The 19,870-nt window shown below is 49.1% G+C and overlaps 1 protein-coding gene across 3 annotated transcripts in view; it reads right to left on the reverse strand.

Moving 5' to 3' along the window:
* The window catches only part of Cacna1d (calcium voltage-gated channel subunit alpha1 D), a 293,823-nt gene that overhangs the window by 10,344 nt on the left and 263,609 nt on the right, over positions 1-19,870 (reverse strand). For all 3 annotated transcript variants that reach the window (XM_032919473.1, XM_032919474.1, XM_032919472.1), the window contains 4 exons: positions 19,165-19,267; positions 17,861-17,962; positions 12,849-12,979; positions 149-262 (listed from right to left, as the gene is read on the reverse strand). In XM_032919473.1, coding sequence (XP_032775364.1) covers positions 149-262; positions 12,849-12,979; positions 17,861-17,962; positions 19,165-19,267 — 450 coding nt within the window. The remainder of the gene's footprint in view (positions 1-148; positions 263-12,848; positions 12,980-17,860; positions 17,963-19,164; positions 19,268-19,870) is intronic.

A 19,870-nucleotide genomic window follows, 5' to 3' on the forward strand; every position in this document is an offset into this window, starting at 1 on the left:
GGTGGAGTGGGGCAGGATGTGCGAGCCTTTCTAGCCCCAGCCACCCGTCTGTACTCTCCACACTCCTCTGTGGATCAGAACCACCTCCACCAAAGCCCCGCCCCATTATCTCCATGTGGCCAGTGAGTAGCTATTCTGGAATAATTACTTTGAATACATCTTCCTCTTCTAGTTTGGAGTCTTCTGGTTCGTCGTCTTGCAAGTCACAGGATATAGCCCGTCGGATTTCTGGCCCAATGTCATGCAGGGTCCTTAATCCCGCCTGGGTCAATGAGAACGGCAGAACAGATTAGATGTCAAGGAGCCCTGGGTCCGGCCTCATGGAGTGGTGAGAGGGAAGCTTTCTCCAAAGGCCAAGCCAAGGAACTACTGACTGACTGTAACTGTGACCTAGGCTGTGAGGGATGGAATGGCCGAAGGTCCCAGTGGAGCTAGCTTGGGCTGATTAAATAAAGCCTGTCATCAGTTAAGCTCCCCATGAAATACCCCACTTACAGCACACTACCTGGCTACCAGTCCTAGGGGTGGGTCACAGCCAAGAGTGTATGTCCCTGACTAACTGACGGCCTTCAGAAAGGCTTCTAGAGAACCACATCCTGAGCCCCAAACAGGGCGGGGAATATCATCTGATTGTCCCTAAGAAAAGAACAGAGGGACAAGAATTGCCTGGCTGCACGGAAATGAGCTGGCTTAGGTGCGGAGAAATGAGCAGCCGTTCGGGCCACGGACTCACTGTAAAGCATGGACAGGTGGGTGACATCATACATTGCAGTCACCAGCACACTCAGATCACAAGGAAACAGATCAACAGTCACACAGGCTCTTGTGCAATGGAGCCACTCCAGCCCTCGGGGTATCCTTGGCTACGAACTCACTAGCAGAGGTACCAGGCCACACAAACTGAGGTCTGACTGCCATCTCCAGACAGTACAGGACCCAGGGGTGATGGCTCTAGGTTCTAAACTTCCCCCACATACCCTCCCTGCTGGCCTTCCTCAGCCCAGGGGGTCACTTATGACAGGACTGGGAAAGTCTGCACTGCTCACAGCTGTGTCCTTTCTTCTCGGTGCCACACAGAAGGTGAGTAGCGTTGGGGAGGACGGAGACAAAGAGCAGTGCTCGTGCCTGAGACACTCTGTGGTGAGACAGATGCTGGGGAAAGGGAAAGGGAGGGAGGAAGAATGGGGGGAGGGGGGGGAGAGGAGGGGAGCAGAGTGGGCTAAGCAGGGCTGGAACCCCTGGTTGGAAAATACTTAAAACTGGTCATCTGCAGACACCAGTGGTGACAACGGTTAATTCAAAAGGTGAAGCTGTTGAGAAATTTCTCAAGCGGCCCTGCATAAAACAGCCGCACGCATCCACAAGAACATCTGGTTCATCGGTTGGTTCTGCAAAAAGGGCGAATGGGGCTAGTTTGTTCTGAACCCTTCTGTGATTGCAGACCAGCAGGTCCTTCTGTTTCATGAGTTGTAGGGACAAGGGTCATGCTAGGGAACTGAAGCCTTAAGGGTCTTGCCTAGGAATGTTAGGCAAAGGAACCTTAGTTCCTGGGGTAGGGGACAAACACACATTGCCAACTAAAACTGGAAGGAAGCTTAAGCATGGCACCGCAAGCTTCTTACATAACCGCAGAATGCGGTAAGGCCAGCTTTCCAGCATACATATTAGTGTGCCGGAGAGACAACATCCTGGGCTCCAGTTCACCACATGACCACAAAGCTACTTCCTACTGCCCTTCTAACTGCAGGCACTAATGTACACGTGCTATTCAAAGTGTGCTCTCTCTCTCTCTCTCCCTCCCCCCTCCCCTAATTCCTAAGTCAAGCACACTTTCTAGGTCTGCAACAGACCCACCTCTATTCCTCAGGAACACCATGAAGGCAGCTCCAGGGGTGTGTCGGTAGAAGGTCTTACTCAGAACAGTGGCAGGCATGTGAAGAATGGCCACACATACCCACTCGTTCAGTTTCTAGAGGGCAATTCTCAAGACAAAAGAAGCTTGGTGAAAGTCCCCTTGTCTGCCTTTGCGAGAGAAGTCTCTTACACATTTGAGGTTCAGACAAGACACAATGCTCAAAAACCCCTGTTGCATGCATCATGCCCACCGTGTTTGATACTCCCAGGTACAGCGTGCACATCAATGCAGATTGTTCAAGACATAGGGCCCGGAACATTCGCTAATTTAAATAACAGTCTTGCTCTCATTTGACTAACTGGACTAGGTATGGTTAAAAGAAATAGAAAACTATTTATTTGGATAATTTGTAACATCATCCTTTGTTGATGAGTTGACATTTCACTGAAATACACATGTAACAGTTACATAATGAAAACAGAAACTGTCTCCCGCACATCTTCAGAGTTACACGAGATTAGGATGTCATTGACAGGGATGGGCAGTAAACAGACAGAAGGTTTGTTCGCGACATAAATCATGGAGAGGGTTGACAGGTGGCTTGGGGTACCACTTTCCCCACACAAATAATGACAACATATTTATTTAAAGAGACAGGAGGAGAGAAGGCATCACTCTTCCCAGATGTGAAAGTGGAGGGTTTTTGAACCCATGATCCTAGTTCGCAAAGCGCACCTGGTAAGAGTGGGGCGGATTCGCTCTCTTGGGTAGGACCTGGGGCAGGGGACCAACACATAGGTTCCCAACTAGAATTGAAATGGAGCTTAAGCACAGCACCCTGAATTTATTACATATCACAAAACATGAGAATGAGAATTGTCCTAGCACACATATCAGACTAAAAGGTAGCTTAGGCTGTTCCCAAATCCCATAGGCACAGAATTCAGTGTTCCAGAAGTACAGACCACTACCTTAAACCCTCAGAGAATTTACTTAGTCATTCACAACACTAAAAAAAAGTATTTTTTCTTGAAGAAAACACATTACAGTCAGTAAAATTTTCTAGTCTTTCATATTTTGTGTATCTATCTCTATCAGCAAAAATATTGTTTTAATTTGAAATGTGGTCATTAGCACTTAAATCCACACAGCCATATAAAGTCATTCCATTAACAGCACAGTAGAGTTATAGTTTTGAATAAACACAGAACTGCTATAAAATATAAACATTATTGACTCGTTTTAAGATGTCCAATCTTACAAAATATTAAACAGGATCAAGCCTAGTTTCTGGTTGACTTTAAAATGCTAGCTGTTATCATAAATATCTGTTTTAAAAAAAGAAATGTTGGCGCTTTGCCTGTAGACTGCTCCTTTAAGTTTTAGACACCATTTAATTGGAATTTTATAGATATTTACTCTACTTAATGATTAAGTCACCAAAAATATATTCTCTCTAAACATCTCTGAAGCAACAGCATAAAACAATGCCCTGCTGTGGGGCAGAACTGCCCATTTTCCTGCCTGGCTCACCCGCAGGGTGGAGTGCTGTCTGTCTGGATGCATCTGAAAAGCATCTGCTGTCTGCTTCCCCGGGCCAGCCATCTGCCAACTCTCACTCCACAGCACTCACGCACACACAAACACCCAGCCCCAGCCCAGACCTACGTACGTACGCTGTAGCAGTGGAGGACAGACAGGCAAGTCTCCAGCCAGCCCTGGGAAAGGTCCTCCATCTTCACGATGTGGGCGCCAGGGCTCTAGACTCCTGCCAATGAACACTACCATGGCACAGCCCGCTCCTCACCCAGTCACGCCTCATTTAACCAAAGCCGCCTCTACGCAGTCACCTCTCGAATGACAATGATAATTGGGGGGGAGGGAGGGGCAGGACTGGGCCCACACTCAGTTACAGAGAACGGTTTTAGATTAGCTCTCTGTTAGAAGATGGGAGATTAAATTCTGACAGAACGAACAGGTTTGTCTACGTCCCGTCCCCCACCCCGCCCCCCACCCCTCCTCTGCACACATGGGCACACCCCTTATTCTATCATTGCCTCCCTCCAGGAGGAGTGTCATGGCGTGGTCTTTGCATCCATTGTGTACAGCTCTTGGGTTTGATATAAAAGGTTAGAGTCATAGGCATGACACGCCATTACTCAGCTACAGACAGCCCCCCTCTCCTTGACTAGTCATCACACCACGAGTAGAAGGGCAGCGCTAGGCTGGTCAAATCACGCGTGCCACCACATTCTGAAAGCTACAGGGGATGTTTAAAAACTTTACCTCAGCCACCTATGACGGCAAAGGACCAGAGAGACCAGTTGCAGTTCCACCTTATTTTGGTGGGGATTAAACCAGGGCCTCGAGTATGTTAAGCGAGGACCACTGAGCCTCACTACCAACCCTTCCACCTCGACTCCTGGTTTAAGTTTGACATCAGAATCAGAGACATCTTTGAATGGTTCCTAAAGATGCAGACGGCATTATATAAAATTTAGGCTCCAAAATTTTAGGCTCCCTTGGCAGTATTCTATTCCTGTCATCTTGAGCCCACATACTGAGGAGGAATGAGCCAAGGGGAGTTGCAATGGGTTCTACTGTAGTCCAGACTTGTTAAAGCCTCACGAAGAAGCTTTGCTCTTCCCAGGATGCCTAGCGACCTGCAGGGAAGGAGGTGGTAACCGTGTCTGGAGCACACACTCATTCAAGGTGATCCTTCTAACGTAGGCAAGCAATTACATCGCTCCCAGCGCATGGACTTCACGATGCTCTGGGGCCATCGCACACACCCTTATTCTCACCATTACATCACCCCACAACACGGACGTGACAAATGATCCCTTACTGTTGCACACGTACACACACACACACACCCTGATTCCCACTTGTGCTAGGCAGAGGTGGCAAGGATTCGAACACATTTCTAACACTCGCTAATTCTAACCACTGCTCTTCCAGGTCAGCACAGAGAGTGAGGCATGGCCACACCGCTTGACCCCTGACCTCAAGGACGTGTGTGTTGCACAGGCTGAGGAGGGGCAGAAGCAGCCCACTGAGGAGAGCTGCAGCTACATGGGAGCCTCCTGAACACAGACGGTCAGGGGGAGGCTCCAGCATCGTCTGCCTTTAAGGAGAACTTTGGGTCATCTCCCCAGAGTGATGTTTCAAGACGTGGTCCATCAAGGCATCCTGGGGCTCCTTCAGGGGTCCCTGGGGGTCATGTAAGACTGGATGCCCTTGGCCTCATAGATTCTCATTCTCTGAGTGTGCAGCAAGGTTTCCAAGGCTGAACGACAGGGCTGTCACCACCACCCGGCCCCTTTGTGCTTACGTATTCTTGTGTTTATAAAACTAATCGGCTTTGACTTATAAGACAGTAAATATTGATATACAAGGGCTCTTGATAAACTTTAAGACTAGGAAAGTTCCTAGGATCGAAATGTTTGGGAACTGCCGATCCATCTGTCTCTACCCAGCAGCACAGCCATGGTCTCACTGCGAGTGCTGCTGACTGATCTGTTCTCCACCCAGCAGCGTGGTCATGGCCTCTCGGTTAGTGCTCAGCTCTTCCCGAGTTTCTCTACCTCTTCCTCTCAAGTTCCAGTATGGCAGGCATGCTGTATACCATGGCTCCTTGCCCTCAACACTGCATCATGGGTTGTCTCCCTACTGTCCCAGAGTCAACCTTCTCAGGCCTGAGACATAACCAAGGAGAGTAAGTCTGCCCAGGTACCCCTCACCTGGGAACCCTAAGTTTTACTCACCAAGCCCCTTGCTGTGGATAACGGAGCAGTGATGCGTTAGGCTACTGAGGGACACTGGGTGCACATTAGTAAAGAGAATGCGCTCGTTAGAGTCTTTACTATCAGATATTTGCCTTAACTTTTTCACAGATGTCTTTGGGACCTAACAATGACTCCTCTCAGTACAGAACGGCCTTTCTCTCTCTTCCAGAAAGCTGTGCTGGCCATCCTGGGGACTAATTCTGAATTGGGTCATACCGTGACATCTGATTCGGAGAAGAGTCTACTTCCCACCCTACTGTGACTTCCCTGTGACAGGCAGATGCTGGTCTCTGACATGTTTGACCCAGGGGCTAAAAGTTTAGCACCACAGATTCAGATGCTGAGTACCAGGTTTGCTGTACTTGTCTTTGAAGATTTTAAACATGAAACCCAACTAGTCTCTTACATCTTCCTCTCCACCAGATGCTTACTCTGCTGCCAGGGCTCTGAGGAAAATGACACAGGCTCCTGCGGCTTCACTGTGACCCAGACATCAGGAAGCTTGGGCCCCTGTGTCTGGAAGCTGGAGGCAACCCTCTCTGATGCTGGCTGTCTGCCCTCAAGCAGCCTTGGCTTCTGAACTCTGTTCCTCAGCAACACAGCCAGGACCAAGAGCCATCATTTGCAGGGATTCCTTAAATCAGGCTTGTAAGCAAGTTAACGTTTTCCAGCTTCTACAGGTTTAGGTGACACATGGAGAAAGGCCTGGACAATCCTACCCATTAGAACTACACGAGGATCAAGAAACAGAAGTGACATCAAGGCTGGGGTAGGGAATGTGGGGTAGGGGAGCTTCTCGGCTAAAGACAGTCTTTTTTTCCCCCCACATCTGCAAGGCTAACCATTCTCTCTCGCTCAGGGTGATGTATCAGTTCCCTGTAGATTCTGACACAGTAGCTCACCGTCATCACAGAGGTAAGCCCGGAGGCCTGCCAGGCTACGTGTTAGCCCTGTGGTTGGTAGAGCATGGAGAAAGGTGGGAGGGGGGCAAGCTTCTGGCTGAGAGACCTGGATGATAGAGGCAACAGCTATGGGTACAGCATTAAGGCCAGACATGGATGGGCTTTGCTCTCTCCTGAGGGGACAGGCACACCAGGGTGTATGGCTTGGCTCCCACCCGCTCCCACACCATCACCCATGGGGGCTTCAAGCCATGAGAATGAATAAAACCCACATTAGCTTCGTGTCTCACTGTCATCCATACATGAGCCAAAGCTGGGCTTGTCAGCATAGCAAGGTCAGGAAGTCAGCCATGGTGTAGGAAAGTGAAGCCTCAAGGCTGGGAACCTCTGTGGTCAAGGGCAAATGTCACAGCTACAAGGTGTGACTAGAGAAAAGCCCTTCTAGGCTTCCCTGTGAGAGGTCTAAGGAAGCATCCTGCCTACCAGGGGTCGGGGGAGTGCCCTGCCATCTGAGCCTCGCCTTCAGGGTAGCTGCACCCCAGAGATGCTTAGAGAAACACTTCTTTCTGCAGAACAGGGCTGCACAGTCCTGGCTCCCTCTTCCTCAACTTTCGACTCACCTCACCTCATTCTCTACTCCACCAACTCATCCCATCCACTAATGAAACACACACATACATGCACTCACGCATGCACATGCGCACACACACACACCCTGCTCCAATCCAGGCCAAGCAAAGGAGATCAAAGAATTGGAAGCCCCCACCTTCTTCCTCTCCTTTTCCTTTGCCTCTTCTCCTTTTTTTAGATTCGTCCCCCAAACTTTGAATACTGACTCTCCTGCCTTGGCCATTTTGGGCATCCTAGACTAACTTCAGAGGTTCAGATTCGACCCCCTCTGAGGAGGAGTTAAGAATCTGACAGCAAAGCCCTCATCAACCAATGTTTTGGTCAAAAATCTCCTATTGTTACTACTTGGAAACTCGGTCTGGCTATTACCTGCTTACATCTTTATGCATTGCCTAGGATCTTAAAGGGGGGGGGGAGACTTCTCGATGGATAACTACATTACAGAACAGAAAAGAGATCAAACCAAGACTTTCTTGAAGTTCTGGTAGTAAACAGGCATATGATATTATTATTGTTGAAGTCTTAATAATAAGCAATTATACGTCCAAGGAGCCTTTACAGTCAAGTAGCGATTCCTCACAACAGCCCTGTGAGGTAGGTCGACATTATTACCCCCATTTTACAGTTGGGGAAACTGAGGCACAGAGAGGTTAAGTGTCTTGCCCAAGGTCACGCAGCAAGTGAATGCTGGAGCTGGGACTAGAACCCAGGTTCCCTGACTCCCAGTGTCCTTGAAACTATACCACACTGCTTCCCAAGAGGCGTCCCAGACTGGCTCTGAGTGCGGGCTAGAGACGAACAATGGTAGATGAGGTTTGGGTGTGGTGGCGTTTCCCCGCGGACACGGTAGGGGAGACGGAACCTGAGCTGTTGCCTGGTTGGTTTTGGCATGCGGGTGTATGTGTTAGTTTCAATGGGTGTGTCTGAGCTTCCTGGCCTTTCACCTACGGTGCATCCTGGACCAGGTCACTGCAGCAAGCAGGGCCGGGTGGTCAGGAGGTTGTGACGTGCTGGCACAGGAAAGGAACTCTGTCTGTCGGTTCCAATCAGCCTGCCAGTCTTTGGGAGTCCGGGCAAACTAGGGACGCAGGACTTTAGGGCAGAGTCCGTTGTCTGCCTTACACAGGTCTGCTTAGTCATATATATACATACACATATATATGTATATATATATTAAAAACATTATTTATTTTATTCACTGGCCATCGTCAGCAAGTTGTGTTCATTTGATTTCTCTGTGGGGTGGCTGCCCCTTTGCGTTCTCTCTCTCCTTCTCCCTCTCTCTCCCTCTCTCTCTCTCCTTATCTCTCTCTCTTTCCCTTTCACTGAGTCTCTGGCTTGGAAGGGGAAAACCATAACTCATATGTTCCCTTTCATGAAAAGGAGCCACCATGAGCAGTGTCCGCAACAGGCAGCCAGGGCTCCACAGATGAGCCACACACAGCCCGGCTTCTGCCTTCCTTCCTTCCTTCCGGAGGAGTGCCTTGCTCGCAAGGGGTCTCCCCAGGGCTTTGGTGCCTGCATTTCTCCTGAAATGCTGCGTCAGCAGAAATAAGCCCGAGGGGGAGTTTGCCCTTTCAAGGCCTTAGCCACAGCGCCTCCGGACTAACCAGCTTGGTGCGGTGGCTCAGGCAGACAACTCTAGAGCATCCGTTCAAGCATCTGAAACAAACGAATCAGCCAGTGAAATCTCATCTGAAAGCATCTGCTCTCCTCCGACATTAAAAAAGGAAAACACGTATGTGCGTATATACATATATAATTTTTTTTTTTAGGAGCGGTGCTGTGGCTTTGGGTGAAACAATACTTCTAAAAAAAGAGGAAGGAGTCTCATCGCCTTCCAGATTGAGGTGACGTGATTAGCAGGACCAGCCACGGGTCAGATCTCTCGGGGAGACTGCTTTCCTGTCTTTGGGTACTGAGAAGACCACAGTAAGAAACGCTGCCATTAAAGCTAACGGCTACTTGCATACCACCAGCATCTCCCAACCATCCCCGCCTGCGGCCAGGCCACAGACGTTGAAGCCGTTCAAGCTAAACATCAAAATCCCATAGAATCACAAATGCCGGGGTCCTCAGACCCAACTTCTAAACAGAACGGCTGCCTGCGACTCCTATGGTTCACTCAGGTGGCCTGTCACATGGGGCGCAAGGAGGACAGTCTCCTCAGACTCTAGGAGAGCAGACAAAAGGTTTGAACATTAAAATTAAGAGAAGTGAACAGAACTGTTCCTGCTCTGGGATCTCTGGTTATCGGAGAGACAGGAGGCTCATCAGAGCGTATGGTGGGTAACACAGAAGCCCTCAGCTAGAGCACGGTAGCTTTGCGTTTGCATGAATAGGGAACCGGGGCTTTCTGTGGCTGTGTGGCCATGCTCCTATTCTTCCTTGTTCCTTGTGGAAACCTGCAGGTCACTTGGATGTAGCAACATGGATGAAGTGCAATGCGGAATCAAACTGAAGGGGATATGTTTATGCCAGATGACTGAGGAAACCAAAAGGCCAGATGCAGCTTCTCTCCGGCTCCCCACAGAAGGGCTGGAGAGAAGTGTAGCCGCCATGATGAGGATGGAGGGATGGAGTGGGTGGACGGATGGAGAGTGCACACTCATTCAGACCAGAGAGGCCAGAGGACACAGGTGCCCAGCTCCTTCCCATGCAGAGGCAGGAGAACCTTCAGTCACCACCCACCACAGGGAAGGTTAACACTGCAGTTGGTCTGAACATGGGGAGATCGATCGGGCTGATCTATGGCATGGAATGGAGGTGCACAGCTTGGGTGCCAGTTCTGAGAGCTCTACAGACAGACCTCACTCTGCAGGCCAGCACGCACAAGCTTGGCTGTTCACTTCTGCTCACACATTAATGCCACACTCCACGTCCCACTCCAACCAGCCTGGGAGCCCCGCCCTGCCCTGCTTCGCCCACCCCACGGTGCCCTGCTGTCAGAAGCATAATGCTTCCTTCTCAACCAGGCAAGTCCACCCTTGGCAGCTGTCTCAAGGATGCGCCTTCCTCCTAGCTGCAAGCAGTGCCTTCCTCCTATGACCGGCCCTGGCTCCTTAACTGCTATACCACCCTTGATATTTCCCAATGCAAAGAAGGAGGCTTCCGAATGCACTAATTAAATGGAGAGTAACAAATCACATTTAAAGCCATTTCTGCAGCAGAGGAAGCCAAAAATGTAATTAGAATTATCCATCAAGGAGACAAACACTTTCTATTTTTAATGTTTGTTTCGGAATCAAATGCCTTTTTAGAACTTAACTGTCGAGATTATGAACACAACTTAATTTTCTATGCTGTGTACTTAATATAAATTACAGGCCCGGCCTCAATTCTCAATAGAACCCTAGGAGAACGTATTTATACCATCTAACTAGAAATATTTGACTTCTACCAATGAAATAAGATTCTTTCTTTGATTAACGAACTGGAAAGACTTAAACAGGAGGAAGCCCTCAGTATTGTTTTAGCACAATGTGGTTGTCTCTCACCCAGAACCTTTACAGCATTCTGTTGGCACCAACTCAAGGCTCCGCAAACTCCATCTGCAAAATGCGGTGACTTAAGCCATGTGTCATTTGCGCTACTTCGGAATACCAAAACAATGCCACCAGAGTGAGCCTTGGGACTTCAAAAAAAAGTATGCCCCTTCCCCCCCATACACACAGACGTCCAAGTGTTTGCATAACCACACCCTCCACTGAGACCTGACTAGTCTCTTAGCTCAGAGACAAACCGACTGCTACAAATTGTGACATTAGGTGTAAAAGAGGACAAGTCCCCTCTAGAAAGACAAGTTTTGATCCCGTCAACTAGACTTCTAGAGCAGCAAGTCATTCCAGGTAGGCAGAGGGTACCCAGAGAAGTCAGAGATCCAGCCAGCCTCTTCTATGGGGCAGAAGGTCATGTGAGCGGGGACAACCTTCAGTGCACACCAGTTCTCTGCTAGTGGCCATCCTAGTAACGCTGCCACCAGGAAGGTATAAACCAGGGACCTACTCAAGTTTGCAAACTGGACTTTTTAGTTTTTGTCATCCGAGGCTACTTGTGAACCGTATTAATCTTAGAGTTAGAGCTGTCATTTTTTTGCAAACCAGTTCAGCAGGGGGCTGAAAGGGCCTCTGTTCTGTGATATAGTGAGCCAAATGGCTGAGCCCATCGCTCATTACCAAAAGGTCACATGATCAGGGAGCGGAAGAACACAGACTGGCTTTAACAGGTGCGGGTATCCACCTGTCGCACCAGCGTGCTATCCCCGCCTCCAGCCCTGGGACCTCACCCTGAGTCAGCTGGTCACTGTCCACGAGGTCACCTACCAACCTGAGATGTACAAACGCCCCCAACGTTCCCCATTCCCCATTATCCTTCTTCAAAGTCTCTCACAGCAAGATCACAGTCAGGCCTTCGCTTCCACAGTTGTCACCCCTCTGAACACACAACAATGCTGGGGATGTGCTCTTCGAGCACAGTACGTGACTGTCCCATGTTGTACCTTATCAACACCTATGAGGCCACATCCAAGAACTGTGAGAACAGGGGTGTCAAGGTTGTTTTCATGCCAACTTTTCAAACCACAAGGAAAATGTCTTTCTTTGTGATAGACTTAAGGCACTCCAGAGAGCATGGTGACAGGACTTGGTGACAGCTTGCCAACCCCTGTACTTCCCCTTTCTCTTCTCCTGAGTTCTGTCCCCAGCCATCTTTAAACACCAGCACCCCCTAAGCCACCTTCCCTAGCTCCCCTGCCTGCAAGGTCTAGCATGCTTCCTCGCTTCTTCATGCCTGCTGTCCACCCAGAGCTCTAGGCATCTCTGGGATTCTACTGCCTTTGGATGCCTAGCCCCTAATTGGACCAGATATTTCTAGATGTCACACTCACACTCTAGGGTCCTGGCAGGGGTAGCCTGTGCGTGCGTGTGTGCGTGTGTGCATGCATGTGTGTGTATATGGGTCCTGAGTTGGAGAAAGGGAGATGGGTCAAAGACTGGCCTATGGATGTGACACTTGCACAGCGGGCCTCACTGCCATCAGGAAATAGCACACAGAGACAGACACACCATGTGCACACACACATACACACTCACACACACACACAGCACACATACACACGCACACATGCACACACACAGACACACACACATGCACACACACAGACACACACACACACACAGCACGTACTAGGGAGTGATGGATGTTATTGAAATGGACCAAAAACTGACAAGCCGTGGCGTAAGAAACAAACAGAAGCAAAACAAAGCACTTGCGTTCTGATGGAAAGCTGTTTTCTGGGCAGCCGAACCCTGAGCTCAGGATTATGGGGGTTAGGGTGGGGTGGGGCCTGCCTCGTGAATGCTGCCTTTGGAGAAGGCCCGGGTGGCTAGGGTGTGAGGTGACATTCACTCCTTTCCCATCATGGCTGTCCTGAGTGCTTTGCACGCGTACCAGATGAGGGCAGGTGCAAGGCTCACCGGAGAAGGCAGTAAGAGGGAAGTACTTACCTCGTGGCCCGGAAATGGCTAGTCCACAGAGGGGGGGCAGTGTGCAGTATCTCAGTTTAAAGAAAATCCTTGTGGCACTGCTCAACCACGAATAGTCAGCTCTCTAGCACTTCGAATTAAAGCTGGTGACATTGTTAGTGAGAAGAGAACAGACAAGAGGGCCATTCACCTGTAGGGCGATGGTGGTGTTCTTCGCAGGGTATTTCCCCACCAGGCCTTGCTCTTTCCGCTTCTTGAATTTCCTAAAGTAGTCCTGTATCAGGAAAGTGGCATAGAACTTCCCCACGGTTACCTCATCATCTAAACGGAGAGACCAGACACAGCTCTCCCGAATCAGCACATTTGGACCAAGAGCCTAAACCCTCACTTCTGGCTGGGGCAGGGGTGGGGTGGGACAGTGCACAGAAGGCACTGGGCTGTCTGTCGGCCTCTATAACACGGGTTGCTCAGTCTAGCAGGAAGCAAAGCTTTGCAAAGCAGTTAAGGCTCAAAGCTAGAGTCAGAAGTAAACTGATCCTCAAAGTTGCAGAAAGTAACGTCTACTTCTCACGAGTTAAGTAGAGCAGCATATTAGTAACGGTATGGAAACGCCACCTTGGTTATTTACTTAAAATAAACATTACAAAACAGAAAGGCCTCGCGGGCCACGATTTTTTTTTCACCCTGTGCATAGAGATTTGCATGTGTAATTACCGTAAGCATCAAGTGCAATTAAGCATCCAGATCCCTATGTCACAAGATGGAGACCTAGAAAGGTGACAGATGAGCTTGGAAGGAGAGGAAGGTCGGAACAGAGACTGCAGATCCAGCTCTCGCACGCTCCCCCGTTCTCTGCCAATAAAGCTCTGAGGCCGTTTTGTGGTTTGGAATTCAGAACGGCTGAATGTTCGCATTGTAGTGACAGTTCCAACTAACTTCAGCGACGAGCAGGCTTTATTTCTGCTCTGTTCAGAAACAACCTCCAACATGTATCACTGGGGAATCAGGACTCTGCTGACGACTTTGAAGGTGATGCATGACGCAGAATAGAAGCTCTGACTGTCTCATGGTAAACCACTGTGAACGTGTCAGGGTATCCTGTGTCCCCCACCCCGCAAGGTTGATGCCACCAGATCTGTAGGGTGCTGAGGTCTCCTGGGTAGAAAGTGGCAAGGCTCCATTGGCAGCCTAGCCTGTGTAGAGCTGTGTTAAGGATTCTAGGACACCTGGCAGGACCTGCAGGGGCTGAGGAGTTGTAGGTACTCAGGTCAAGTCCTCCCTGCAAGAGCCACGTGGATTGGGGACAAGAGGATCAACCTAGGTGAGCTTGCATTCTCCCCTATAAAATGGAGTTCCCTGTCAGAAGAACTAAAGATGTTTAATAGAAGGTGCATAAAGCACCCCAACCCTGGTGTGGGCTATCCTCATGTCATGTGCTCTACAATGACAAGAGTCACCACTTCAAACCAAGCCAAGAGTACCACTCACTGAAATGGAAGCTGGAACATAGGAGGCTTGGGGTCACTGGGATCCGCTCTATCCATGAATACAACCTTGGTGGGTTTTACTTAGTGCTCATGGGAGATATGGCTGGTTTATGGTTCCCATCTGGGGGATTCTGGGCCACTTGGGGGAGGTTCTCCAGCCATTCCTGCCAGAAGCTGCCTAAGATTATTGTACGGTCTGTTTTGGGGGGGAGGGGGAACTGGCCTTGAGAAATGTTATGTTCCTCCTTAGCTCAAGCCATGGAGGAGATGCTGAAGAAACCTGGGGCTCTGTGCTGATCTGATCGCACAGCTCCCTGACTGACTGCTGGTTCACCTACGCCATCCAGTACGGCACCATCCGTAGGAAGGCACCATCCATAGGAAGGCACCATCCGTAGGAAGGAGAGCCAAGATATTCAGAGTGCAAAGCTTGTGTCTCTAGCTTCTGCTCACTCCATCCATCAACCACAGACACCATGGCTGGGTATCTTGGGGGTGGCCAAGCCCAGTCCAAACTCCTCGTGGGTCTCATAACTTCTACATATCAACTCTGCTCCTCACTCTTCTTAGAGAGGGAGAGGTTACATGACTGGCCTAGGTCAACTGGCCAAGGCCTGAGCCCAGGGCCCTCTCCTCCTCCAACTTTACCTCTCTACAGAGAGCTTGGTTCTGGCCATATCCAATCCCTGCTTTCCTTTCAGTGCCATTCTGGTGGTATAAACCTGCCCTGGCCTTTCTAGCTCTTTCCAAGTAGGTCAGTGGTTGCTGGGCCAGTGTGCCCAAGAAGTCCAGAACCTATGCTGCCTTCAACAACACTGATAGTTTTTGTACTTCAGGGTCCCCTAAGCCCTGGGAAACTCCCTGACTCAATATAGAGGCTCACATTACTTTATACCAGGATTTTCTAATATAAGAAGTGCTGGCCATCCTTTCTTTTACTTTAGAGTGGCAGGGCAGGACTAGAGGGTGACATGGTTATGTCTACTGAGATAACGCAGGAGGACCAAGAGACCTGGCCTGAACAAGAGCTCCTAAGGACAAGAATAGCTAAAGCTTGATCAGGACAGGAAAGGAACAGAGAGAAGCAATAGATGTGGGGAGGCCATCTTGTATCAGTAGGACAGGAGGACACACAGGGGACCAAGGAACCAGAGATATGGTTGAAGAAGGAGTTTCCAAAGGAAGGAGGATCTCCAAGGGAAAGAAGCTTCTAAAGAGAAAGGGGGAAGTCCATGACCTGGTAGAGATAACAAGGGAGCACTGAGAACCCATGTAAGATTCAAAGCTGAGACATCTCAGCCCCATGACAAGCAGGGGTCAGACTGCAGACAGACACTAGAGAAAAAGATGCTCCCGTCATGGCTTCCACAGTGGGTTCTTCTGGCAAGCCCATGATGAGCAGCTCAGATTGTATCCCAGTGGCAAAGCTGCCCAGACAAGCATCCAGCTCTGCTCCCTCATCCAGTTATGGTGTCTCCTGAGCACCCCGAAGGACACAGGCAGCTCATTGTACTGTCCTCTAACCACATTATACTATGGGGGACACTAAGGCTTGGAACCACCCATCTGTCCAAAGGTGTCATTTCTTAAGTGTGCCATGATAAGGGAAAGATTGGGAACCATTGGTCCACTGGAAGATAGATAGGTAGATAGGTAGGTAGGTAGGTAGGTAGGTAGGTAGGTAGGTAAATAGATAGATAGATAGATGGATGGATGGATGGATGGATGGATGGATGGATGGATGGATAGATAGATAGATAGATAGATAGATAGATAGATAGATAGATAGATAGATAGATAGACACTAAAACCTAACTCAGAGCTATCCACCAAGGCCTGAAGGTGCTATGTGGTCCCCTTTGGTGACAATGTGCTTATGTGATATGTAAGGTAGAAAAGCAGGTACGACATTGGGCACTATAGAAACTTCTGGAGCATTCTAGCTCCTCCTAAGACTCTAGTTCTTTCTTCTCTGGCATCACATGAGAGAACAGATGACTATCTATCATCCTAAACCCCCAAACCATGTAAAGAAACAGAGAGAACCACCGGACCCCAGAATGTGTGTGTGTGTGTGTGTGTGTGTGTGTGTGTATGTGTGTGTGTGTATGTGTGTGTGTGTGTGTGTGTGTGTGTGTTATGTGTGTGTTCATCCTTCTTGAAAAGTTTAGTAGAGATAAATGTAGGTCAGTTTTTCAAAAGAAGAGAGTTTGGATCATGAGCCAAATTCTGAACTATTCTTTTTCCTAGTAAGATGAGAAGTGTCACTACAGTGATCTGGGTGACACTTGAAACACACCCCAGGTGAGGAGGGCTATTCCCGTAGGCATCAGACGGGCCACTATGAGGGTGGTGTTTCCAAAGAGACAGAGTTGGAAGAGGAGAGAGGCGAGTGTCTTGGGCTAGTGTGTGGAAGGTTTACACACAGACAGGCACAGCCTGCTATTCTGAATAATGCATCTGCAGTTCCACAAACAACGGAGGGGAATCCAGTTGGCAAGAGATAACTCTGTTCCATGCCACCGCCCTAAAACAGAATTGCTTCAGAATATTCCGGGAGTTGAGAGGAATGGGGGCTGCAGAGGAAGCTCAAGCACAGTGTTACAACTTTCTTTAAGAAGCGGTTCACCTAAGCCATGCGACCACTGGGATGTGCAGCTGAAAGGAAAAGAACGGAGACCGAGAGGAGTTTTAAAAGTGCAGAATCAGGTCGGGGAGTTGGGGGTCTTGCGGTGGGAGTTCCCGCCATCTTGGTCATTTCCTTCTGAGCCATTTTCCCAGAGTTGAGCCAGTGGCTAGGCCAGCTATGGGTGACCCAAATCACTGAGGAAGGCCAAGCCTACTAAGAGGCAGAACTGGCTATGGCTAGTGCCTGGCTCCGTCGGGCCCTCAGGAGCCGCAGGCTCGCGCAGTCTGGACGCTGGATTCAGCTTCGGAATCTGAACCATGCCGCCCTATTAGAGTTGTACTGGTTATAAAACACACCAGATGTTTACCACGCTTCCAGGCCAGGGTTAGCTAGGAGATGGGGCACCAGGTAAGGAGATTCTGCACTTTTAAAACTTGAAACAAAACAGTTGGAAAATAACCATCTCACTTCAATGTCCACAAGTATTTAAACAAAAATAGAGAAACAGTGTGTATATATATATATATAATATAGAGAGATATTATATATATGCAAACTCTAAATGTTTAGTCAGTTAATTTGTGATAAATAACGAAAGGAAAGAAATAAACATGCTTGTTAGTTCTACCTCTAAACCTCATTAAAGGATGTCCTTGGTGACTACAGTGGGAAATTCGGTCTTCTTGAAATTACTTTAGAAGTATTCTTTTCTGAAAACTACCCATTTATCTTGAGACATTTAAGACCGTAGACTAGTTTTAAATATTTCTTTTGGGGCGACAGTACAAGCTTTTCGCTTTGTGAGTGCTGTCATATCCTCTTCCGTTGACTTGTCTATGACAGCAAAAACCCTGCTCTAGCCTCACGGGGTCTGGATTCCTCCCCACTGAAGCCCCTCTTTGGTTTGACTTTCTTCATATCACCCCAAATATTTTTGGGTGAAATCAATGGGCTCCTTTAGCTGTGGGCCTCACACTCTCTTGGTCTGGGAAAGAGTCCTGCACTTCCTGTCTGGGCTGTCTGGAGGTCTTGCCACTGAAGCTAATTCCTTGCTCAAGAACGACTTGGGAAATAGATTACACTGACCACCAGCTGGAGGGACAACTTGGTCAAGTAGCTTCATGCTTGTCTTCTTCCAGATTTTCTTTATCACAGCGCGGAGCTCTTCATTAGCTTGCTCCAGGTTGCCTGAATCCAAAAGGCAAGAAGAGAGGTGTGTGGACACTGCACAGACCAGACTTGTGTCTGAGGCTCCCAATGCTCTCCTGCCCTCACTATGGTGCTGGGTCCTTGTATTGCCTTCTGACAGAACCTTCCCCTTTGGCTCTCCACAGCGAGCGGCAAATACTTTTCCTATATTCAGAAGCATTACCAAGCCACCACTGGGAGATGATCATCTCCACGTGGGATTCATGAGCTACACCCTGATGCCATAACAACCTACCTCAGATAGGACCTATGCTCCTCCCTTGGCTCCCAGACCAGAAGGCAACCGCCCGCCTCTGCTGCCGTCTCCTCCTCCTCGGCCTCTACCTCTTCATCCCATCATTCCCCTCTTCCTCTCTCTCCTCCTTTCTCTCCCGCCATCCTCTCCTCATCCTCCCCTTCTTCCATTTTTCTTCTCTCTTTTCTCCTCCCTTTTCCCTTCATCCATCTTCTCTCTCCTCATCCCACTCTTCTCTCTCCTCCATCTTCTTCCCCCCTCCTCTTCCTGCTCACCTCCATCCCCTTCCTCTTCTTTCTCTCGTTCTTCCTCCTTCACCCCATTTCTACCAAGCCCCCCAATCCTGCCTTTGTTCCTACATGATAAACTTTACCAAAATAAGACTCATCATCTCAAGCCCTACTGTAGGTATTTCCTCTGCCCTTGTAATCCTGACTCCTCTCCATTTGATGGTTGTCTTTTCTACTGATACATCACCATGTAGGACCCTCCTCCCTTCCGGGATGCTTAATGATTCTTGTTTGTGGCATAAGCAGCAAATGCTAGGTGAGCAGTGGCTAGTTTTGCTGGGTAGAGCTGCAGTGCTGTGACAAACACCTGTCTTCCCACTGGAAATATGTCTCCCCTGTCTTCTCTCACCTCCCTTCTTGCCTCTCTGCAAGGCCTCTGCTTCCTCACCTCAGTTCACTCTCCAGCCTTTGCAGCACCTGCTCTCCATGCCTCCTACAATGAAGCCTCTGAGCCAACCCCAGAGGTACTGCCTGCCCAGCCAGGTTTGAGCAAGGCTGAGATGTGGACCTGCTAGCGCTCCCACATGCTAACCATGTTGTGTGTGTGTGTGTGTGTGTGTGTGTGTGTGTGTGTGTGTGTGTGTGTGTGTGTGTCTCCTCTCCTGATGCCTGCCCTGCTTCCTGCTTCCTGCTTCCTGCTTCCAGGCAGTGCTCACCTTCAGTCTTGATCTTGAGAGCCGTCCGGACCAAAGCAAACAGAGTTGCATTGAACATGACTGTCCCATCACTGTTGAGAGGCATGTTCATGGCGACCAATCTCTGTGAATGAAAAAGAGTTCCTCACGAGAATGCAGATAGTCCACAACAGCCATGCTCCCTTTTGATGTTCATTCTCTGTTTACTCCCCGTTCATGCTCGAGGCTACCCTCACTTCAACCCAATGGTCATCTGGGAGCATCTCTAAAATGCTAATTGTAGGTACCACATAACTTGTCTATGGGTTGCTCAGACATTGGGCTAAATATCATGTCTAGGTCTACCTGTGAGGGTGTTCTGGGAGAGACTGTCATTTGAATTGATGAGCTAAGTAAAGCAGATGCCTGTAAAAGTAGGTAGCCTTTATTCAACCGCAGGACAAGAAAAAGTGGGAAAAGACTGGCTTTTCTTTTTGCCTGTCCGTTTCAGGTAGAGCGTCAGTCTACTGCTGACTGAAATGTACCACAGGTATCCTGAGTCTCCCACTAGGAGATGACAGACTGTGGAACTTCAAAATCACATGTGCCCATATCACCTAATAAACCTTTTCTTGTATATGCCTGTGTGTGTGTACATCTATACATGGGCAGCTATACAATGGTCACGCATACAGAGATACACATATATAGGCCCAGAGTCACCCCATCAGTCCTAGCATCCTATTTC

This window comes from Rattus rattus, chromosome 13 (assembly GCF_011064425.1).
Source record: "Rattus rattus isolate New Zealand chromosome 13, Rrattus_CSIRO_v1, whole genome shotgun sequence".
Classification (NCBI taxonomy): Eukaryota; Metazoa; Chordata; class Mammalia; order Rodentia; family Muridae; genus Rattus; species Rattus rattus.